The sequence below is a fragment of the Ambystoma mexicanum genome, chromosome 9, assembly GCF_040938575.1.
Source record: "Ambystoma mexicanum isolate Mex_15411 chromosome 9, UKY_AmexF1_1, whole genome shotgun sequence".
NCBI lineage: Eukaryota > Metazoa > Chordata > Amphibia > Caudata > Ambystomatidae > Ambystoma > Ambystoma mexicanum.
In genome coordinates, this window is record NC_090931.1 from 654,984,210 (window position 1) to 655,009,195 (window position 24,986).

The window sequence follows — 24,986 nt, forward strand, 5'->3', positions numbered from 1 at the left end:
CCATAGAAGAAGTTCTTAGAATGGCAAAGGAAGTTGAACACACCAACAAATGTGTGAAGGAGCTTGAAAGAAGAATTGAAAATGAAACAAAGAAGGAAGAAACTTCATAAATGTAACAGGTTTTAGCAGCTCAAGAAAGGAACGTGACCAGATGGAAACAGAGTGGAAAAAGAGAAAGTATGACAAAGAAAAAGGGAACCAGGTTCGAGGAGAGGAGCAAATGAGAGAATGTGGTGTTACTGATGTGATAGCATACATCATCTAGCCAGTAGTGAAGTGTCCTGGCATTAAAGAATTGTGCAAAAGATGTAATTAAAAAGGACATTTTACCAATTGTTGTAGAACAAAGATGGAGAACATAGATTGTATTGATGAACTTTGTGAGGAGTTGGAAGAATGTACATTCATTGTTGACGATTCAGAAGTTAATATGGTGGAGGACGGGGATGCAGATGTTGAAAAACCAATGGCAACAATAGAAATTGGAGCCATAAAAGTCAGCATGGTAATTGCCTCCACAGCCAAGTATACTTTGTTGCCCAAAGTCATAGTTGAGAAAAGTTTCAAAGGAAGTATTACATTAAAGGAGGTGGATATTAAACCAGTTGCTTATGGTGGAAGACGCATTGAATTAGAAGGTTGGTGCTGGTCGAAAAATGTACATTTCCAAGAAAGGAATGTATCCACTTCTGAGTTGGTCTCCTCAAAGAAGACTCAATAAAGCTGGATCCCAATGCCGAGGAAACGGTTTATGCTGTGGACCAAGAGACATCATCTGGTTTATTTCAACATCCTGTTTTTCAAGAGGAACTCGGCAGTTTAAAGAATTTTAGACACACAATTTGCATGAGAAGTGATGCCATTCCTGTTGTACAGAAAGTGAGGCCAGTTCCTTTGGCAATTAAAGCTGCAGTGAAGGAAGAACTTGAGAAAATGGCAGCCCAGGGTGTGATAGAGTGGAATCATCTGAATGGTTTTCACCATTGGTCATAGTACACAAGCCCAATGGAAAACTTAGTTTGTGTATAGACCTTAGATGTGTGAACAAATGTGTGATTCCAGACAGACATCCGTTGCCTAACTTAGCAGAAATGCTGGGTACTGTTAAGGGTGCCAAAAGGATGAGTACTTTGGATTTGAAATCTGCATACCATCAAATGTTACATCCTCTGTCCAGAAATGTTACGGCTTTCATTACCACTGAGGGTTTATTTCATTGTAAAAGAATACTATTTGGACCTATACGCTGAAACACAGTAGCTGCAGATATAATGTATCAATTATTTCATCATATGCAAGGTGTAGTATGTTTCCAAGATAATGTTTTAGTTTATGCAAAGAATCAAGAAGAACATGATGGTAGAATTCGCTGAATTCTTTTCGATATTTTCAAAGCAGCTGGTTTGACACTTGGTAAGGACAAATGCAAGTTTAACAGTTACAAAATACAATATTTGGGGCATGAGGTTTCTGATAAAGGTATAAGGCCCAAGGAGGAATTGGTGAACACCATTCTCAATTTACCCTGCCCTGATAGTAAAGATAATGTAATTTTGTTTTTGGGCATGGCTTAATATAGCGCCAAGTTTATTCCTGACTTGGCGAATAAGACCTTTCATGTGAGGAAATTGGTGAGGAAAGGTGTAAAAATTTTACTGGGGTGATAGTGTGAACTTGAGTTTGGCAGGATAAAGATAGATTTAAACAATGCGCCCACTTTGAAGAGTTTCAATCCCAACAAGAAAAGCATTATCACTACGGATGCCGGTAATCATGGTTTAGGAGCTGTATTTTTCCAAGTAGAAGGTGGAATAGAGTACCCCATTGCTTTTGCATCTAGAGTTTTAAGGGAGGCAGAATGCAACTATTCCACCATTGAGAAGGAGCAGTTAGCTGTAAAATGGTTCATTAATACATTTCGGTCATTTCTTTGGGGAATGAAGTTCGTAGTAAGATCGGACCACAAACCACTCAAAAAGATCACAAAGCGTTTGGATAAGGTTTCTTCAAGGATTCTTAAGTGGGTAGCAGGATTGCAAGAATATAACTGGGAAGTAGTGTTTGTACCTGGTGTCAAGAACAAATCTGCTGCATGTTTATCACGGTTAACCAATGTTGTAGATGGCGGTAGTGATGATGGGTCTGATGAGGAACACATTTTATATGTCAATCAAGAAGTAGTATCGGAAGAAGAATCGGAGCAAGCCGCAGTAGCAGATGAAGTCCTCCAAAATTGTGAAAGATCGAGTGGTGGGAAAGGTAACTTACCAGAGGCCGTCAGACATGTGTTTGATGAATTATGCTTGAATAAGAGTATGGTCTTGAGAGGTGATAAAATGTTTCCACCCAATGGTGTAAGGAAGAAGATTTTAGAGTTAGCACATGAAGGACACCAAGGTGTGACGAAAACAAAACGGCTCATCAGGGAAGATTATTGGTGGCCTGGGATGGACCTACAGGTAGAGAGACTTATAAGGGAGTGTTGTATATGTGAAGATATTGCCAAAGGTTTCCCCACAAGGCAAGAACCCATGACTGTAATATCCATTCCCACCATACCTTGGGATCGTGTAGGCTAGCCATTGTTGGTCTGGTGAGAAGTCGAGGAACACTGAGATTCTGCATTGGTCTGATTGACATGTTATCTGGAAGGGTGGAAATAGAATGGGTGCAGAATATATGTTCCAGAGACATTATCGCGTTTTTGGATACCATTTTTAAAAGGGAAGGTTATCCCCCAACCATCATCACAGATAATGGCGTCCAACTTGTATCAGAAGAAATGAAAGCTTTTCTTAAAGATAATAGAGTGGAACACAAAACCAGCTCCATTTATCATCCTGAGACAAATGGAATTGTCGAGAGATTTAACAAGGTTATAAAGAATAGCATTAAGGGTGCCATGGCGGAGAATGGTGTTTGGAAAAAGGTTTCTGGAGAAACAGTTGTTGCACATAGTGTAAATCTATGTGCCACCACAGGCATTTCTCCTTTTGAGATGCTGAGGGGTAGAAATCCCAATAGCAGGGGTTGTCCCTCGTGGTTGGGTAGAGCCTGTAAAAAGGACATTGATTTTAAGGAAATTGAGGAGGACATTACTTGCAGACAGTTGAGTAATAAAATCTCTTTTGAAACCAGTAAGGCAGTTAAGAAATGTTGCGTGGGTGATTGGGTTAGAATTAAACTCCCAAATTCAGGTGCTGGTAGATGTGTGGATTGATCAGAACCGAAACAAGTACTAGAGAGGTTACATGGTGCTGTCAGATTTTATGATGGTAGGGTGTGGAATGTGAACGGGGTGTGCAAGAGTTACAGGAATATTCCAAGGAGTACCAATACCATTAAAGAAAGTAAGAATGTAAAGACAAGTGTCGGGTATGAGACAGAGAAAACCATGGAAAGGAAGATGAATACTCGTACCAAACGCATTTGTGGTAGACCCTCATATTTGAGGGATTATGTGAGTTGAAAACTATACAAATTGGTGTTTACATTATAATCCAGCATACAAGAGTTTTGTTGTTTTAGGTGGAAGATGCATATCCATATATATTTTTTTGTAATTGTTGTTCAACTACTATATACTCTAAGTTGTAATTGTTATGCCAAATACGTTTTTGCCAATTGTAACTTTAGGAGGGATTTGCAAAATATTGTTTGTATAATGGGTAAAGCGGGGAGGTGTGTAGCATTCTTGCTACACACCTCCACTATTCATATGTGGAGTGCGGAACAGTGAACATGGAATGCTAGTAACAAAATGCAAAGCAAGCATCGGTTGTTGTACTGTTGAAGCGGCCGGTGGGATAAACCCTTATCATAAAAAACCTCTGCACATCAATTAAGTCTCCAGAGAGATTTCTTCAATTACCATGGCATACATCTCACGAATACAGGGTAGACTTGTTGGCTTTGTCAGTGCTTGTTTCTTCTCCGGCTATGTACTAACCATTTCCTTTCACACTGTGTACCCGTTTTACATTAAAATAGTCTATTTTGAAGGGCTAAATATGTTAATTGTATCTGCCAGTAAATGTTATGGGGCACATGATGTATAGCAAAATCTTGCACTTTGACCTTCAAACTGGCTGTTTTATGCCTGACTCGATGAACGTCTAGAAGGATCTGAGTTTATGCTCGCACAGCTTGGCATTGTGGCGTTGTGCCAGATGGCCATTGTCAGACATGACGTTACCTGTAGATGGGTTCAGGGGCCTTTTGTTTGGTTGCTATGGAGAAAAACAGAAATCGACCTGTCTTCTGAAGAATGTTTGAAAAGTCCCAGGGATATAAATCCAGTGCTTACTTTCCTGATATTTTTCCTTTGCAGGTGCATTAATGGGGCTCCTCCAAGAAAGGTGGGCAGCCAACTGCTGGTGTGGGCTGGCAACACTTGAATCCCGCGTTGTGATGACCGTAGTCCAAGAATGAGTGTCTGTTTGGGAGGCAGGGCTGCTAAGCGGAACCTGCTGCTCCTCCTATTATCTAAGAAGATCATGATGACCCGTTCTTTCACATTTTGTGGGGATTTCATCACACAGCGTGACCGTGGTCTGTCTGCACAGGTTACAGTGACGGACACACTTAAAGCGCGTTCTATCCTTCTGTAGCGCACACTGCATTGATGAGGCATCTATGCTTTGATGTCCCTTAACATTTAAGTTTTACTCTCCCAAAATTGTCATCATACACGTGAACCTGTGTGTAGTTTGTTCTTTTCCAGTGAATTTGAGAACTCAGATAGTTTTAGTTAATTGTCCCCACAAAATTTCATACTGCACTTGTCCACTAATGGAGTACAGGAAGAGTTTACATTAAGTTTTAGTGCAACCATTAACAGACTTTGCAATCCACTTCATGTTCTTGTGTTATGGGGGCTAAATTGAGCTACTGGTAGCATGGCCCGAGTGAAATAAAGAAATGGACTGTCCAGCTGTGAAACAGCTTGCACAGAGGGCCAGCCATTTTGGCATTGTCGGAAGGCAGATGGGGGTAGTTTCTAGCCAGAGGGTGGGCGAACTGAAGGGCGAGCAGGCAAGCACAATTCTCCCGTCTTGTTGCACTTTTACTTCCCTACATTGTGTCCTGTGGTTTCATTTCTGAAGATTCTCAAATGTCCTCGCGTTCGACATCTATGTTCTGTAGCAGCATCCTCCTGTGCGATGCGATTCAAAAATGTAAACCATGGCAGGTGAATCGATAAGTCGTTGGATAAGACCTCTCCAGGTAGTATAACAGTCCTTGTATTGGGACAGGAAGGCCAAGGAAGGGGTCCTTCTTAGTGGGGAACTGAGCCTGAGAATTGGACAAGCGTCCATTCATTGAGTTGTTTCCATCATGAATTTGTGAAATGGAAGATTTTCCCTAGTCACTACCATGTCCATGGTCTGTTGTCAGACTATACAAAGTATCGCAGACCTTCCCCGGCAAGCTGACAAAGAAGCCTTTCTTCCAATAAACCCGCTAAGGAAATATATGCATCCTCCAGCAGGATGATTGGACAAAAGACTACCCGCACTTTGGTAAATGAGATGCGAGAAAAACAATGCAGATGGTGAGTAAATACACATGTACACTGCTTCTGCCCCGCACCCCACCCCGGATAGCCCAAGTTTACCACATGTATGGTGTTTCTGATGACGGGGGGTACAAGGGACTGGAGATCAGACCCGAAGGCGAAGGGACAAAACTGGGTGAGGACACAAGTGCCCACAAAGGGCTATTAAGGGAAATCTAGTGCAGGGTGTTGCACCCGAACTGCATGAGGAAAAACCTAAGGGAGGACAACTGCAGGGCTTGCAAAATTTACAGGCCCACTCGCATTGGCGAGGAGACTTTTTGAAGGGCGAGCGCCATGTGCCGGGTGCTCGGCCTTGCTGGCGAAATTCTGTGGATGTTTAAATTTTTTTTTTTACATTTGCTGAAAACAAACTTTGTTTGCAGTAAATGACAAAGGTTTCACTATCTAGCCTTTGGGTGGTAGTATTGCACTGAATATGAAGTGTGCTTTTGGTGACAAGCAACGTTTTATAAACCAGAGGTAAATATTGTCACCTATTGCGTCACCTGTTACTATGCGGCAAGTGAAATTCTCTTAGGTCGAGTATGTAAATTAAGGAACTTGCCCTGCAGGTCTAATGGGATTTTTAAAAATCTCTGGGTCGATGAGCACCAAACCCAGGAGGGAAATCCAAAGGTTGAGTCCAGTTCTTTGTTTAATAATTGTTATAATATCCAAATGAAAGCCAGCTGGACTCCCATAAGAAATCAAAACCCAAGTTCAGGAGAAAAAAGTGACCAGTTTGCCAAAAGTAGAAGCAAAATCCAGTAAGCAAGTCGGGAAGGCCAAAGATCTGAACCAAAGCAGACTTCCCAGTTCGTCAAAGTTAGTAATGGGGTCCAGTAAGCAGGTAAAAGAAGGCAAGAGCAAACGTGTCAAAACACAGAGACCGGGAATTCCCAAAACAAATGCACAACTTTGAGGCTCGTGAGCGCTATGTCGTACCAGGCTTTTAAGGCGTAGTGTCCCAGTCTCCTGCGCTTTGGTTGTGCGAGAGCACGATCATTTGATCGTTTACACTGCACTTGAATTGCTGAGTTCGGTATGCATTCGCTACTACCTGAGATGACACGTGAGACTACGCTGCACTGTGCGTCGCGCTGGTCCCCACAGCACGATATCTGTCTTTATTAATCTGTGTAGCGGCATAGCGATAGTGATTGCGTAGGTGTTGAGGATTTGCGTCGTGTTGTTGTTGAAGTGAATTTAAGGCCCCATATTCCCACATGTGTGTTTGTGGTGCAAGGCCTACCCTTGGCCTTAATTGGACCGTGTTTCCTTCTCTGCTGTTACCAATGTGAGAGGTTGAGGAATTACATAGAACTCCCTTTTTTGCTACCAGGCACATTGTGGGCATTCTTCAATGGCTGCGCAAGTCAAAGTTGTCCAGAGGACTTGGGCGACTCCACCCATGGATGAAATGTTTATTTTAAATGTTCTAGTCACTGTCCGTAAATCCTCCAATGGAACTATCATTTTCTCAGCCTCAACTTTTGTGATGATCTGCCCCTTAAGCCCATTGCAGGCATTTTAATGTGTTTATATTACAATAATAGGTATGGTACTCGCATACTAGAAACATTTAAACGCTCTGTGTGTTTTTCTGATTTTTGTGACATCTTTGGCATGTTCTCCTGAATGTGGGTGTTTCTTTCAAAAGTTAGGATTAACCCAAAACTTGGCAAAGCGACTGGTTGAACTACTGTTTACCCGGGGTAAGGAAAGTAGTTTTAGGTGTAGTTTTAAGGTAGGAATATATAGACCACCACTTTATGTTTTAAGGTGCTGTCCACCATAAGGCTGAAAAATAAATGTGTACCAAATGATCATGTAGGGTGGGTGCATAATGCATGTTGGTGTTCATTTGCACGTCAGAATTTTCAGTGAACCGTACTGACATTTTGTAATAGCTTGAAACCAAGTGGGTATCTTTCTTGATGCTCTCAATCTTGAGTGAGCGTGTGCAGCTGTTGTATGGGGTTCTGGGTTTGGGGTCCAGGCAGAGTGTAAGAATGTCGATTGTGCACTATAATATTGCTACGTGGTTCCTGCCAGTTCTGCTCTCACCGATGTTCCCTTCTTTTTCCAGTCGAGTTTGCCTGCCGGTGACCGTGGAAGAGGTAAGAAGCATTTTCTTTTTTGGCTGTCATGCTGACGTTGTTCGTTTGTGCAGGGAGTTCCCGGGCATGTCTCTCTAGCCGCTGCGTTGGAGGGTGGAACCTGCCAATCCTTTTGCCAGGAGTTAGTCACGGAGCTTCGTGACTCATGGCTTTTTCTTACTTTCCAAAAGAGCAAGTGTAATATTACCGCTTTATCCCGTAAAGACCAGTGACACAAAACCACACACTCGGCCTCTCCCCTGACCACTACCCTCGTCTGCACATGGGCTGAATACTTCGTTTGCTTATTTTGCAGTTTTTGGATACCTGTTGTGTAACAGCCAGGCGATTCTAAACATGCTTGCAGCAAATACTTGCGCCATCAGGTTGCGCGGCCTTTAGCAGAAGTGTAGCCTCTTCATTGTAAATGGGGTGTGGGTTGTGAAGTCTCCTAATGGACCGTTGTGACGACGTTTTTCGTTGATTGCTGTGGTGGTGTTATTTGATATTTGTATCGCGCCTGTTATGTTTAAATGAATCCTCCGCTTAGAGCTTCAATTGGAGAGAAACGAAACCTTGTTTTGGGTGAACAGCCTACATTACAATACTTGGAGGGTAAGAGACGTATTCGTAGTGAGGATAGACAGTTGATGGACCGTCGATTGGAAGTAACTTTACGTGCTGAAGCTTATTCGATTTTTTTTATTTTTGGTCCGAGACAACAGTTTTGGTGGTCCCATGCCTTTGCTTTGAAGATACAGGCTTTAATGAGCAACCCCGTGGCTGGACTGTCTGAAGGGAAAGGTACTGCATAAGCACCCAGCTGTGGCATTCTTAAGGGTGGGCGGCTGTTTGTGGTAAGCAGTGTTAGGGCATGGGCTTGTATGTGACTGTCAACAAGAATCTTGTATCCTAAGAGACCAAACACAAGTTAACCTGAAGTGGGGGGTGTAATGCATCTCCTATTGTACTAATGAAAATTAACAGACGCTTGAATCTTCATAACACTTTCTGCATACTCCCAAGTGGCGTCACCAACGCCCAGGCACCTGAAAAGAGGCAAACACGCAGCGTCTCTAACAAAACCAGAATTACAGGTCAAGCATTTTTGCTATTGCAACCCTATATTTATCGCCCTTTTTCATTTGGTTTTGCTTGCCTAAGGCAAAATGTTTGCACAGTGAAACAAGTTCTGTGACATGCCACATCTGGACCCATGCTGTGTTTTTTACAATTAAATATATATATTTTTTTTAACAATTGATGGTGAAACAGATCTGTATGTGTTCAATAACATAGAACACGACTTGCTTTACAGGAACATCAATACATGTCTGGGTCTTGAATTGGAACCAGCCCAAAGCCTGGAATATGCAGGTCACATTGCGATCAAACAGCCCTTTGCCTCTGCGAATAAGAACGGAGACCAAACTGTCCGAATTTCTTGACTGTCCGGTGGATGAAGTGTGAGACGTCCCATGCTAGACACCTCCCATATTCTTATTTAACCACTCCAACTTGTTCTATGAGTCCGTTTGCCCCCCAGTCAGGAATGCACCTCTTTGCAGCATGCATACGTTTGAATGACAGCTGTAGGCCTGACGCACTATCCAGGCCATCTGCAGAACTGTTAATGCCGAACTTAAACAGTGAATCGTCCAGAATCACACCACCACCACCCAACAGCTTGAAAGGGGGCTGTCGCCAGGAGACAGTTGCTCCACTATGGCAAATGTAATCACAAGCCAGAAGCCTCCGATTGCTGGACAAGACATCAACTTGAATGAAGCTGCCCTTTTTCGTATAGGCACTCGAGCAATACTCGATTTAGGACTGCATTTTTTTTCCAAGCGGCTCGGGAAAGGGGACCATACCAACGCAGTGTTCATTATACTCCGAACCAAGAATGTGTACCTGCCATTGAGCCAAGTCAAGCTGTACACCAATGTCTGTGTCCCCTCTTGCCATTATCCTTTTTCCTGAGTATCCAATTTGAAAATGTAATAATTCTAATACAGTAGAGATGAGGCTCCTAGTGGAGTTCACTTAATAATTTTTTCTCTCGATCTGTAGTGCACCTGTACGCCCAACCCCATGTTTTCAGGTTGCATAACCCAAAGTTGCAGTTGTGTGCATTGATTGATGTTCTGACTCTGGAAGCCTAAACTCTGCCTTGCACTATGTAAAACCTTTGAACTTATTCGGAAACCGCTTCCTGTTTTCACAGAGCCCGCCTCTTTCCATTTCAGAAATGCTGTTTTGTCCAGGCCGGGGGTGAAACTTGGATTACTGAAGGGAAGAGTGGCTCAGGTTACTGAAAAGTGGAGTTTATGGGGGTGAAAACTTTGTGGTCCCCTGAATCAGACACTTCCCTCTAGATTCTAAACAGACATGGGGAGATTGGTAGTTGGGCTAACTGATGAGGATCGAACGCGCTCGGATTAAGGAAGCCCATAGCGGTTTCCAAAAATGTGACCCTGTGATAGCTTGTTCCCATAGAGTCAGGGCCTCTGTTTCTCCCTGGATCCATTCACCTAAGATATGGAATTTAGAAGCTTGATTGTAACTATAAAAGACATTCCTACCTCCCTAACCCCCTGTCCCCCAGTTTGAGTGAATCCTCTTCTTTACACTAGCCTCTTCTCCATGTAAGTGGAACATAGACTTCCGTAGCTTTCCTTATTCAAGTTTGTGTGTAGTTATAGGAAGTGCAGAGAATAGGTGCAACTGGTTTAGGACTATATTATTTTTATTATAGCAAAAAGCTGTAGCCATTATCTCTTTCTCATATACATATGTTTTGAGCCGCCCCATCCATTCACGACAGCAGCATGGAAAGAGAAAAAACAGTTCTCCCGAATAGAGGAGTGGTTACAGGAAAACTCTGGTGTTCTGAAGGGAGCAAGGTTCAAGGGTACTGAGTGTGTTTTTGTATTTTTGTTTTCTTCATAAATATAGTTGGAAGAAGAGCAACGGAGTCCTAACCCTGGGTGGACACTGGCCTGGTTTTTGGAAACCTACAGTGAAATTGTTTTCCTTCTGGATTGTTGCTACCACCCGAGGGCACATGTCCATATGGGGCAGTTAATGGTGAGGCGGATATGCTCTTTAGAAAGCGCCGTGGTTCTAACAGATTTTATAACAAATGGTTGGGTTCAACAGCACTACCAACCAGTGAACGTGTACAATTAAACATGGCCTTGGTACTGACGGAAGACACTGATAATCGATTATAGTCTTACCATGCCCCTTAAAGAGAAAAGTTAGTGTATTTGATCAGCAAACTAAGCTACTAAGAAATGAATGTATTCCACTATACTAACATTCTATTGTATAATGTTTGTATCTAATGAAAACGTCTAATATATATTACAGTCCCAATAAGAATTTTACACTTGTCTTACTGAGCAAAGGTGGTTATCAAAACCTAGAATATCCATATACATTCTTTCCTCATAGGTTACCATTCCAAGATAGACACTTTTTTACTCTCCTATTGTGTTTTTTTTATTTTTTTTTTATACCCCTTTAGGAAAAGGGGAACCGTACAAATATCACAAATGAGAATTTGGGAATTCCTGGCAGCTTCCGTGCATAAAAGAGCTTTTTGGGAACAGACTGCCCTCAGTATTTATTTTTGACAAATATGCCTGTGATAAATGGGTTGTATGCTTCAATCACTAAAAATGTAATGTACTCATGCTCGGTGCACGTTTAATTATAACACTACTCCCTACCATTGAAGCATTTTGTGACCATGAATCCCATATACTCATTCAGGCAGCATTTTTATGTATATGTGAGGATAAAATGGCTCCAACCTGTCACTCCATTGAAATCGTAGACCATCCCACTCCCGGGCCTCCTAGAATTTTAGAATAGCCAGTGTCTGCGTCTCAAGGTAAAGATGTTTGTGTGTGGAAAACGTTTGTATGTGCATATGTATTAGTAGTATGCAATTCCCTCCACATGTCTCATACCTTCTATATAGTTTCAAACAAAACAGGGTAATTTGCCATGCATAGTTTGAAAATCTTCGAGGTTAGATGGATTTCTAGGAATTTTCATTTTTGTATTTGTATTTTTCATTTTTGTCCCACAGAAAGGGTCTCTTTGATTTAAAATGCTGCCTCCTTCCCTGTAAGGGCTAAGGTTAGGATTTCTGATCTTTAAACCAGACAAAGAAAACGTGCCTATTTTGCGAAGAATTGCTAATCGGGGAAAATGTATGGTCTGCAACCATCAAATAGTGTCATTGCAAACAGACGCCTTTTGTAGGTCTTTCCTCCCCCAGGCTGCTACCCTCCTCCCGCCCCCTCCCCTCACATCAGTGTTGCCGCAGAAATGGGCATCTAAATGCTCTGATCAACAGGTGAAAGGGGTAACCATGCTCAGTAGTCGGGGATAATCTTCACTCGGACTGTGGGAGTTTGATAATTCTTTGGTATCATTTTTATCATGCAAAGTCCTAATCCAGATCTTCAACATAGAATTCATGTGGTCGAACAACTAGATTTGAGTTTAGCTCTGTGTACTTTGTCAAGTATATGGAAAAGGCACTTGGTGTACCTTTTTTACATAGTGTGCTTCTGTTGGTAATTTAAGTAGTTTGATCTAGGTCCGTTAGATTGGGATGATGGTTCTCTGTGCTAATGCTCTTTTTAAAAGTTTTGAATCGATGTTAAAATAATTGGCCTTTAAGAAAAGCATATGTGGGGAAAATACTTATTTGTATTCCCGCCTGTGTTCAGAAAATACCCTTAAGGCAAAACATTAAACACTGGAACAGAATCTTATCTTATTCTCAGACACACGTTTATTTATTATAGCTGCAGCTGTCTTCACATGGTAGTACAATCTGCCATGTAAACCACCTGCCCTCTCGTTATCTGTCTGTGTCTAGGCTGTACATCATTGTAAAATTTGCTCTGTAAGCACAAGTGGACAGCTGAATCCATACATAGGAATTCACTGTTCTTGCAGACTCAGAATTTCTAAAGCAAGACTTGTTCGCAGTTTTCTGTTTCAGAGAACCTATGTCAAAACTGGCTTCCAAAGCCTTCAATATTTAATACACAGCTCACATTCAACACTTTTCTTACATAGTTCTCTTAAACACTTAATCTGCCATGTCTATAGATAACATTTCTGTATTCATGTTTTCTTGCACAATAAAATATTTGTAGTGGATTCTAAAGTTGCCTGTGATCTGTGACAGGAATGCGTTGGAGACTCCTATTGTATAATGTTTGTATCTAATGAAAACGTCTAATATATATTATAGTCCCAATAAGAATTTTACACTTGTCTTACTGAGCAAAGGTGGTTATCAAAACCTAGAATATCCATATACATTCTTTCCTCATAAGTTATCATTCCAAGATAGACACTTTTTTACTCTCCTATTGTGTTTTTTTAAATTTTTTTTATACCCCTTTAGGAAAAGGGGAACGGTACAAATATCACAAATGAGAATTTGGGAATTCCTGGCAGCTTCCGTGCATAAAAGAGCTTTTTGGGAACAGACTGCCCAGCAGTATTTATTTTTGACAAATATGCCTGTGAATTAACAAGGCTAGTGCTACATAACATTTCAGTAATAACCTACTCACTTAATCTAAAAAACATTTAGTTTTACCAGTACTGCAGGCACAACTCCTTGGCACGCCTTTTATTTTTTTCTTTGCACAAATCCTCTCTGGGATGAAAGTCATACATGTGGTTTTGGCATAGCTTATTATGGAGCAAAGTGAACCAGCAAAGTAAAATTCCATCAGGACAGATCTTATCGAGCCAAATTTCTCCTTGTAGCGTCTCTTTTCACCCCTAGTTAGTCTTTAATAGTGGCCCTGCCTATTCGATAGTTGTTGGTTACAGGAATTAATTCCTTTTCTCCATTTTGCAGATCCGCTTCCAGCGTCCTAGATATTGATTCCTCTGTTGATCCAAAATTGTTTTTTGAAGAACAGCAATGATGCAAATGTCTTAACAGAAGAGGTACCTTTTTTAGTACCAGATGGATCGGGCAATGATGTGGGTGAAAGAAGGATGAAACTTGCTTTTAAGCATAAAAGCGTAGAACCAAAACTAGCACCCATAATATATTCGCTGCTGTCTGAGTGGTAAGCAGTGCCTGCGATGCCCTTTTTTCAATTGGGCTGTAGTCCTGATGCTCACAAACGCCCATTCACCAGCCTCAATGCTGTGCCCTGTCCCCTTCCAATGGTATTTTAGAACCCGTTTGCAGAGAATAGACAAGTGTTTGGCTAACTCTTACAGTGGTAAATTAACAGCAGATAAAACTTATGTGTTGGTAGCTTGGCGGCCCACGACTACCTCCTAAAGGGAACATCCAAAACCTGAATGCCAGCATTTAACAATGTATACGTTGCTGTTGCTCCATATAGTGTAAGGCAGGCCAAATAGGGGTTAGTAATGCTCACTGCAGTACTGTTCTATCTGGCAAATGCATATGGTTATTTGCTAAACATGCATACTATCACTAACATACTATTACTAACGCATTTCTCTTTGACTCCCCGCCCCCTGTTGTTGAGTTAGTACAAATAATGCACAGTCTTGCTTTTCATACACAAACAACATAAATCGGGCGTGCCTAAAAGCAGGTGAATTGGATAAAACTGATATTAAAACATCAAAACTTTCTTGCAGAGCAGCATTCCATGGCAAGGGAACTGGGGTGAGTTGCATGCAAATGTTTTATCAAATCCATTACCAACAGATTTAATGCACCTTTATCAGTGACACCAAGCTGAGCCATGCACGTTATAGGACCTTTACTGAAATTTGGACTTTGGTAAAAGACAGTAATTCCATACAGTTCCAAGGGACATGAACCTGGTGAGTCGGGTTCTCAGTATCTAAACCAAGCAACTCTCTCTTTGGAAATGCTTGAGTTACCATAGACTTTGAGACATTTCATGAGCCATAATACAAATATTGACGCTATTGCAGGTCAGAATTTTGTCCCAAGTTTATATTCCTGAACTGCTTGGTCTACGCCTCGTTATCTAGCAGGGGATGCACTTCCTCCTTCACGTTTAACCTTTTATGCAGCTCCCACGTGTGTTTGCCCTGCCTTTGTACTATTGCAAATACAAGTGTATCTCTCTCCTGGGGCACTTATACTTTAGCCTGTTCCACTCCTAGTAGGCAGTTTTTTTTAAATCCATGCCAACCCTACCTTTTCTGCAGTTTCTGTGTCATGGGCTGTAATCCTGCGGGCACGATGTGGCGACGAGATCACCTCATCACCAGGTACCTGGTTGGGGGGGGGGTGTAGGGGGTGCGGGTGAAGGAGGCTTTTTTTTTACCATTCTCCATTCTAACAATGGATCTGTCTCATCCTCTAAGATCTTCTTTGATTCAGGTGTCGGGGCTGAGGGGGTAAGCATACTCACCCTTCATTCTTATTAAATATTCAGTCTCCCTTTTCATAATCCTTACTTTTATTCTCATTATCAAATGCGCACGCTTTATCTCTTTCAGATTGTGGTTTAAGTTTCTTAATATGTGCTTACTTCATAGATTTTTGTCAAGCATAGTCTTCCCATTGCTTACACATTTCCCATTGCAGGGCTCTAATGGCCTTATCACCCTTAGCGGCTAATATTTCCCTTACATATCCTATTTTTCCTAGATCAAAAGAGCCATGCACTAGCAAATGCAAATCAGGGTTGTTGGCAGTGTATTCATGCAATTTTTGCAAAAACACTACCCTCAAGCCTTTTTTAATCATTAGCTCCCACCCTGACATTCCTTCCAGTGGAGTAGACGCATGTTTTTCTAATTCCTGTTGACTCTTGCAACATTTTAATCCCATATCTGTGAATTACCTTTTTCCCCCTTTTCGTTTGTGATCACAAACGTTGCTTTGATAATGTCACACTTTAAATACAGTGTGGCCACAATCAATGCAGTCTACATACTAATTTCATGAGTTCTCCATTCCATGGTTTCAACTATGTACACAGTGCATTTCCCTATGGTTCATTGTACCAGTAAGCTTCCATAGAAACACCTCATTACATTTCTAAGCGTATTTTCCTATGGCTCTTTAACGGTGTGCTTTCCACAGGGAACACATTTCATTTCTAAGCGCATTTCCCTTTTGCTCATTAACAGTATGCTTTCCACAGGGAATACAACATTTAATTTTCATAATATCAAACCATTAAATATAATTCTGGAACTGTCTCACCTGTGTATCCTCAGTTGCAGGGATCAATTGTGTTGAAGTCAGCTGGTGAGTTAAGGTGTGGCTGCAAGGAAAGCAGCATTACGCCCCACTCCTGACACCCACCTTTGTCTGTTCTCTGACCGTGGCACACTTAGTCCAACTGGATCTTAACTGCAATGAGGTCTCGTATGGTGGTGCCAATTGTGGGAAAATACGTATTTGTATTCCAGCCTGTGTTCAGAAATTAACTTTAAGGCAAAAAAATCACTGAAACAGAATCTTCTTATTCTCAGAGACACTGTTTTATTTATTATAGCTGCAGCTATCTTCACATGGTAGTACAATCTGCCATGTGAACCACCTTCCCTCTCATTATCTGTCTTTGTCTGCCCTCCGCCATTCAAAGGAGAGCATGTATACATTTTAAAGCTAGTGTAGCCTTACAAAAGGTCTCTGACCCTGGCTAAATGTGCACTTCGTCCAGGGCATCAACTTATTCTTTTGCAGCTGTTCCTAGGCTACACAAGATGCTAAAACATATTCTGTAAGCACAACTTCCATACATAGGCATTCACTGTTATTGCAGACTCAGAATTTCTAAAGCAAGACATCTTCGTAGTTTTCTGTTTAAGAGAACCTATGTCGAAACCGGCTTCCAAAGCCTTTAATATATAATACAAAGCTCACACATAATGAAGTTTCCTTTGCTTGTTTGGGTATAGCAGTAATGTACGATTCACCCATAGAACAGTTAATGCCACCTGTTTACTTAAAATGGATTAATAATCCGGTGAACTTGTTCTATGAGTCCGTTTGCCCCCCGAGTCAGGAATGCACCTCTTTCCAGCAGGTCCAGCGTCAATGAAGCAGTCAGGGCCTGGCCTTTTGTTACCCTTTCATTTTTTAATTGCAGCGGCAACCTCTTCCCTCTGTATTGCAGTTAATATGCAGAGAATAGTTTCATCAACATGTCATCTGGGCTGAGGGAAATCGATGTTCTCTGGAGTATATGATTGCAAGCATTTTTCAAATGTCTTCATTTTGTGTGCTGCAGAGCTTAGCATTGAAATGCCCACCTTTCAATTATTCCACCTGGTCTTCAAACCTTCATTCTTGTGTTCTTATTTGAGATGTGATACAGGAGCATAAATGTAATTTTCAGTAAACTGTTTACACTATTTGGACACAGCACAAAGTTCTTTGACTGTTCCCCGAAAGACCGTCTTCATTGTTAACCAATTTTTGTGTAAGGACATGCCTCTGAGAAGAAACTTGTGATGGTCCGTTCTACTTCTTTATGATGGTGATCCCCGTGCATATTCCTCTACATCGTTTGTTGTCTAGACTTCTTGCCTAATGCAACTTTCAGCGACATCTGAGCATGACCATGCAGGTAGATTACCTATTGTGGCTTTTTCTGCAGTTTTAAAAAGCTTCTAGTGATGGGGAAGGGGTCATTTAGGATCAATGGAAAGAGCAGCCTTAGACACTGTGTTCGTGTCCTCATTGACTCCCCGGCAATGCTACAGATAAGATTTTGAAGTCGGTTGTTTTACTCCATATTTTTTAAAGTTGGGGATACAATTATGGCTTATGGAGTAAAAAAAAGTAAGCCCCACTCCCAATAGAATTTTAGTAACCAAATAAAAATGCTTTTAACTATGAAACGGAAATACTTTGTAATAAATATTTCTTTGCTCCAAGTTATTCAGGCATGTGTAAAAGATAGTTTTACCTCTTCAGAACATGCAGTAATAACAGTAGAGGTTCTTCCTGTGGCTCTGTGTACGACAGGTCCAGACATTTCTATGGAGCTGTGTTGATGAAAGCAAGGGGCAATGCTTCTTTGTGTCTGTTTCCTATTTTTGTTCAGAGTATTCTTACTAATTTTTATTTTTGGGGGCGTCTTTGCCTATTTCAGGGACTAAAAGTGGCAGATAACGCCCTAACTGTAGGGCTACTACCTGCCAACAACCTTTTCTTTCTCTTGGAATGGTTCTCCAAGTCCTTTCTCCAAGAGCAGCAGGTAGGAGACTTTCATGGATACGTGTTCACTGTCATTAGGCAGAAGAGTTTCACTCGATGGTACAATGTGTCTCTTTGGGACTGGATCTCCTCTTCAGTTTATTTAATTGTTTTAGTCCGATTTTCAGGTAAACTCCCATGCATTCAGTCCTCCAGATAAGGTGGGTACTAGGTCTTTTTACGCATGAACATCTTGTAAATACGACAGCTTCATTATTTTCATGGGTACATTTCTCCAGCATGGGGTCTGGCATGGATTCACATGCTCATGAATATTCCCCGTCGTCAGGCTGGGAATCCTCGGTAAAGAAAAAACCAGTATCAGTTTCGTTTCTGATCTGTCTTTCGTAGTAATAACCAATCACTGGTCTCTGCGTCATACTGACCACAGCCAATGACTGCCCTCCACCTAAGCACCGCCTCTGGCAGCCATCTTCAGATTTTTACCGCACGTTCATGTGTTGGGATCCTCGTGCTATTGCTCTCGAGCGTTAGTGCTATTTTTTTCACGTTTTTTCTCAAAAACTTCGTTTTTTCGGTCAAAAGAGCCTCAAGCTCCACCGACTCTCCATCCGATCAACGGGGACCCGTGTCGGATTCGTCTGCGCCCCTCAAGGGTGAAGATTTCGTCGAGCTACGCTTTTGGAGGACTCCAGAAGTTTCTCAGGCCCGGTCATGGCCCAGGAGAAGGGAAGCTCGACGCCCGGAAAGCTGTTCAGGGTCTGCCCTGGATGCCAGCTGCAGAACGTCTTCAAGGAGGACGAACACTCTTTTTGTCTTTACTGCCTACATGAGGACAAGACGCACGTGGAGAAGGACTGTGCGTTTTGCGGCAACATGTCGGAGCGGACCATGAAGGACCGACATCAACGTCTCGCCAACTGGCTGGAAGGGAAGAGCCCGTCCGGCGAGAAGAAGAGGAAGAAATCCGAGCGGTCTTCTAAGACCTTTGAGGACGCCCCGGTGACGGGGGTCCAACATAAGGCCAAGCACCGCGAGTCCGCTGGCACCGGGAGCGCCGAACGGTCGGGCTCTACGGGCGCCAGGCTGGGCGCACCCTCCCCGGCACCATCAACCACGAGCCAACGCACTGGGTCGGGTAAGAGGAAGGCCGAGCACCCGGCGAGGCTCCTGGAGAGGCCCCGGTCGAGCTCGAAGGCGGAGGGGGAGCGAGGCTGTGTCCCCCCCCCCCTCAAGGATAAGGCGGTGAGCGCACCTAAGGTGGTGAAGGCCTTAATCCATCCGGCCAAGCCCTCTATCGAAACTGTCGCGGCGGCCCTGGCTCAGCCTTTGGAGGCTACACCAGTGGTGGCGACCTCGGGGCTCAGAGTCTCCCTGCCACCTCGGAGGGAGTCCTCTTTTGTGCCCATCGATAGGACCCCCGTGAAATCCCCCGTGGGGAAGAAAAAGGGGGGGCAGGGCGTCGTCGTAGATTCGGCCTCAACCTCGGAGGAGGAGCTGGTCGAGGTCTTAAGCCACGGCCTCGGCGTGGAAGAAGACCGGCCCGTCGGGATGGATCCCGAAGCAGGTGACGACGACATCGTCGAGGGTACCGACGGGGCCCCTGATCGCCCGTCGGATTCCCCTCTGCCAGCGCCGCGAGACAACTCGGCGGCCATTTTGTTGGCTATACAGTCCTTATGCTCAGAGATAACGACGAGACTACAGTTGCCGACGGAACCTCTCCCGTCGGGGGACCCAGAACCGGGACCTTCTGGGGTTCCCCCTACAAAGAAAAGAAGGATCCACCCTCCGCCTCCTTTTCAGCCGTCGCGCCCCTTCCAGCCCTCCTCCCCGTCCACCCGAGGGGATGATACGGGGACTGACACGGCAGCGACGGGTACGGACGACGAGGTATACGACGAGGATGTACCGTCGTCGCCTCCCACCAGGGCTTCTCCGCCTGACGAGATTGGATCGTTCCACTCCATGATCACCAGGGCATCCGAGCTTTTCCAACTCTGCCCTGAGGAGAAGAAGAAGGAAGGTTTCCTTTATCAGCGGCGCGAGGCCAAGAGGAAGACGGTCCTCGCAGTGCCTCTATTGGACGACATTTGGGATGAGGGCCTCACCCTCCTCAAGAACCCTTCCACGACGCCAGCTAGAAGAGACTGGTACGAGAAAAAGTACCGGGTCCCGGACACGGCCCCCCTGTGCCTCCGGGCGCAGCCTACCCCGGACTCCGTCGTCTCCGCGGCGGCCAGGAAAAAAGCAGGGGGGGGGTGCGGCCTCCACATCGACTTCCCCACTGGACGGCGAGGGAAAGAAATTGGACGCTATGGGACGCAGAGTCATCTCGTCTGCAGCGACGACGATTAAAGCGGCCAACGCCTTGGCTATCGTGGCCCGCTACGACAGGGAGCTCTGGTACAAACTGGCTCCCCTGCTGGACTTCTTGCCGGACGACAAGAGGGCAGAGGCCCTGGAGATCCTGCAGGAAGGTGAGGTGGCTTCGGACCACGCCATTACCGTTGCGACGGACATCGCCAACACTGGGTTCCGCCAGTTGGGCAACGGCGTTTGCCTTAGGCGGCGTGGATGGCTCAAGGCTACGGACTTCCGTCAAGACGTTCAGACCAGAGTCCTGGACATGCCCTTCGATGGGAACAACCTGTTTGGGAAAACAGTGGACGATTCCCTTCAGGCCATTAAAGCGGACACCGAGACGGCCCGGGCCCTTGGAGTTCTGCAACAACGACGGACGCCCTTTCGGAGCAGCGGAGGCAAGGGCGCCTCCAAAGGTTCCGGCGGCGGTTTCTCCACCTACCATCAAGCGGCCCGCTCGTCGTCTCAGGAGGCCTACAGAGGACGAGGCAAGTCTGGCGGACCCCGCCGTCGTCGCCAAGGAGGTCAAGGCGGCAAAGCCTCGTCGAAGCAGGATTGAACCGGCCGTGGGGTCGGGCCCCCACCGAAGCACCCCGGTGGGAGGCCGGCTGGCGAGCTTCGTCAGCGTGTGGGAGTCCATCTCCACCGACCGTTGGGTGCTGGACGCCTTGGCCCGGGGCCACGCGCTCGAGTTTCAAAGAAGGTGTCCACGCGTCCCCCCCCGTGGCCAGGAAAGAACTTCACGTCCCTCAACTTCTCCTGGAGGTAAAGGCGATGCTCAGGAAGGGCGCCATCGAACTCGTCCCAAAGAGGCTTCGGGGCTCCGGAGTTTACTCGAGATACTTCCTCGTGAAGAAGACGACGGGGGGATGGCGCCCCATCCTGGACCTGCGACGTCTGAACAAGTTCATCAAGGCGCAAAAGTTCCGGATGGTCACCCTCCAGCACGTCCTGGGTCAGCTGGAGGAAGGAGACTTCCTGTCGTCGTTGGATTTGGAGGATGCCTACTTCCATATTCCCATCCTAAAGGGGCACCGAAAATTCCTCAGGTTTGTGGTCCAAGGGCGTCATTACCAGTTCAAAGCCCTCCCCTTCGGACTACGGTCGGCACCCAGGGTGTTTACCAAGTGCCTCGCATCGGTGGCGGCGCAGCTGCGCCGCGAAGGGATCCACGTCTACCCCTACCTGGACGACTGGCTCATCCGAGCCAAGACGAGGGAGCTCGCCGTGGCTCACACGGCAAGGACCGTCCAACTTCTCACGGACTTGGGATTCTCCGTGAACTACGCCAAATCCCACCTGGTACCCGCGCAAGACGCTCTGTTTCTGGGAGCGAGGCTCAACACAGTGTCCCTTCTGGCCTCCCGTCGGAGGAGAGGACCAGGACCATCCTGGGCAAGGTGCAGCGGATGTTGGTGGCCGACGCGGCCAAGGTGAGGTCCATCAAGTCCCTCCTCGGAATGATGTCTTCCTGCATCTACCTCATTCCCATGTGCAGGCTCCGGATGCGCCCGTTGCAGGAGTTCCTGGACGCGCGCTGGATCCAAACGACGGGCAGCTTCGAGGAAAGGATCACACTCGACGAGAGTTTCCGACGAGCGATCCGGTGGTGGGGCACCCGCGCGCATCTGACGGCGGGCATGGACTTCCAGACCCCAGCCCACCAGGAGACAGTGACCACGGATGCCTCCCTGGAAGGGTGGGGAGCGCACACCGAAAATCTGCACGCAAGAGGCCTTTGGCTCCCGACGGAGAAATCCCTACATATCAACGTCCTGGAGCTCCGTGCAGTGTTTTGGGCCCTCAGGTCCTTCCTTCCGTCCCTCAAGGGCAAGGTGGTGAGGATCTTCACCGACAACACCACCACCATGTTTTACATCAGGAAACAGGGCGGAACCAGGTCCCCAGCACTGTCCAAGGAGGCGCAGGACCTGTGGCATTGGGCATTCGCCCAAGGGATGTTTCTGGTGCCGTTTCATCTGGCAGGGATAAAAACACCATCGCCGACTCACTCAGCAGGGAGCTGCGCTCGTGCCACGAGTGGGAACTAAGGCAGGATCTAGTGGATCGCCTCTTCCGACGGTGGGGCACACCCCAGATCGACCTGTTCGCGACGGCGACGAACTCCAAGTGCCGGAGGTTCGCCAGCAGGTTTCCCCAGGCGAGGAGCATGGGCGATGCTTTCTCGTTCCCCTGGGAGGGCCTGTTCCTCTACGCGTTCCCTCCTTTGCCACTGCTAATCCGGCTCGTCAACCAGCTCAAGAGGTCACGGTGCAGGATGATCCTCGTCGCACCTGCGTGGCCGAGGCAGATATGGTTCCCGGACCTTCTGGACTTGTCAGCGTCCCCGCCAATCAAGCTGCCGGTGGACGCGGATCTGCTCTCCAGGGAAGGAGGCGCCATCCTCCACCACGACCCGAAATCGCTGAACTTGCAGGCCTGGCTCCTGCAGCGCTAGAGTTTGGAGGATACGACATACCGGCCGACTGCAGAGAGGTTCTTGCAAAGGCCAGGGCGTCCTCGACTCTTAAATGCTACGGACACAAGTGGAAGAGGTTTTCTGTCTGGTGCCACGCACAGAAGATTAACCCTCTACGGATTACGGCTCCCCAGGTGCTGCTGTACCTGCTGACGCTGGCCAAAGCTGGACTGGCACACGCGTCCATCAAGATTCATCTTGCTGCGATCTCCCGATACACCAGAACCACGGGCCGGTCGTCCCTGTGGTCTCATCGTCTGGTGAAAGAGTTCATGAAGGGACTGTTCAGATCGTTCCCGCCGGTGAAGGCGCCGGCCCCGGCGTGGGAGCTCAACGTGGTGCTGACCAAGCTCATGGGACCTCCGTTCGAGCCTCTGCACTCGGCCCCGTTGAAGTTTCTGTTGTGGAAAACAGCGTTTCTTGTGGCCATCACCTCCGCACGATGGGTGAGAGAGATCCAGGCCCTTTCCTGCAAGGCCCCGTACTTGACTTTTCACGACACGAGGGTAGTGCTCAGGACGCACCCCTCCTTCATGCCCAAGGTACCGTCGGACTTCCATCTCAACGAACCCTTGGTGTTGCCTGTGTTCTTCCCGTCGCCTTCGTCGCCGGCTGAGAGGACTTTGCACTCGCTGGATGTGGCTAGAGCGCTGAAGTTCTACGTGGACCGCACAAAGTGTTTTCGGAAGACGTGACAACTCTTTGTGAACTTTGGACCTGTCAATCAGGGGAAGGCTCTCTCGAAGGCTTCCATTTCCAGATGGCTCTCCGGCTGTATCATGTACTGTCATCGGTTGGCAAATCGACCGCTGCCTGGCCGTCCGAGAGCCCATTCCACCAGAGCGATCGCAGCTACCACGGCGTTCCTTTCTGGTGTGCCCCTGCTGGACATATGCAGGGCTGCTACGTGGAGGTCGACGCACACCTTCACGAAATTCTACTGCGTCGATCGGGATTCCAGGGAGGAGTCCAGGGTTGGCCAAGCAGTGCTGCGCAACCTGTTCGCCTGAGGTGAGCCTGGTGAGGAGGTAAGATGCTTAATGTTGAGTTTGATGTAATGCTTAATGTTGAGCCTTTGCCACCTCCCGTGGTTGTGCATGTGTGTACTGCTATGTATTCTTTATTCATGAGCATGTGAATCCATGCCAGACCCCATGCTGGAGAAGGAACAAGTTACTTACCTGTAACTGTTGTTCTCCAGCATGGGTCTGGCATGGATTCACATGCGAACCCTCCCGCCTACCCCTCTGCGGCTCTTCACTTGGTCATACTGCCACTTCACGTGCTTCCAAATCTGAAGATGGCTGCCAGAGGCGGTGCTTAGGTGGAGGGCAGTCATTGGCTGTGGTCAGTATGACGCAGAGACCAGTGATTGGTTATTACTACGAAAGACAGATCAGAAACGAAACTGATACTGGTTTTTTCTTTACCGAGGATTCCCAGCCTGACGACGGGGAATATTCATGAGCATGTGAATCCATGCCAGACCCATGCTTGAGAACAACAGTTACAGGTAAGTAACTTGTTCCTTACATACAGGTTTAGAGCAGAGGGCAGTGCAAAGGTCAGGTTACTTGACAAAAACAAGAAGGCTTCTTTTGATGTTTATCTACATGGATGTAATTGCAAGCCACCTCTGAAACCGAATGTATTTCTCTGAAGCCTTTCAAAAAAATAAACTGCACACTGTGATAAAAGGAATGTTTTCCTAGAATTTTAGGATTGTATAACTAATAAGATGGAAAACTAAGTTGCAATTGAGAATTCATATATTTTTTTAACAAGTTGTTTTTTTTCCAGTGAAAGCAAACCAGTATTGCACAATTGTATTTTTCAAAGTTCCGGTGCTGTGCGTATAATCATGCGGAGGCAGATCATTTTTACACTTATAATTTAATTTACACTATAATTATAAAAACAGTGTGTAAAATGATGACTATGCACAGTCTAGTTTACATCCATTCAACCTTGCAGTTTATGGGGAACATTACTATAAATGGTCAGTGCCAGCAGAGTCTTTGCTCAAGGGTGAGTGATTGTCATTACATTGATTAAGGTGTTATAGCCTTTCAAATCTTCAGGACTACAATTAAAACATCCAAAACCTGACTCTCCAGGAAGTGCAAGCGCTATTCAAAAACAATCCAATGAAAGTTGCATTGGTAATTGAAATAGAAACTCAGCAAAACCTGTCCCTGTGATAATCCAGATAGGTATTTAACTTTATGTAGTGCTTCATGAATGGCTCGTCATACATCTAGGTCCTGTGATTATTATACCTCAGTCGATATTCAGTTA

General features: G+C 45.5%; 1 protein-coding gene across 1 annotated transcript in view; it reads left to right on the plus strand.

Annotated features, from left to right (window-relative positions):
• PITPNA (phosphatidylinositol transfer protein alpha) overlaps positions 1–24,986 on the plus strand; it is a 324,861-nt gene that overhangs the window by 42,622 nt on the left and 257,253 nt on the right. The window contains exon 2 of the mRNA XM_069615411.1: positions 7,650–7,680. Within this exon, the coding sequence (XP_069471512.1) occupies positions 7,650–7,680 (31 nt within the window). The remainder of the gene's footprint in view (positions 1–7,649; positions 7,681–24,986) is intronic.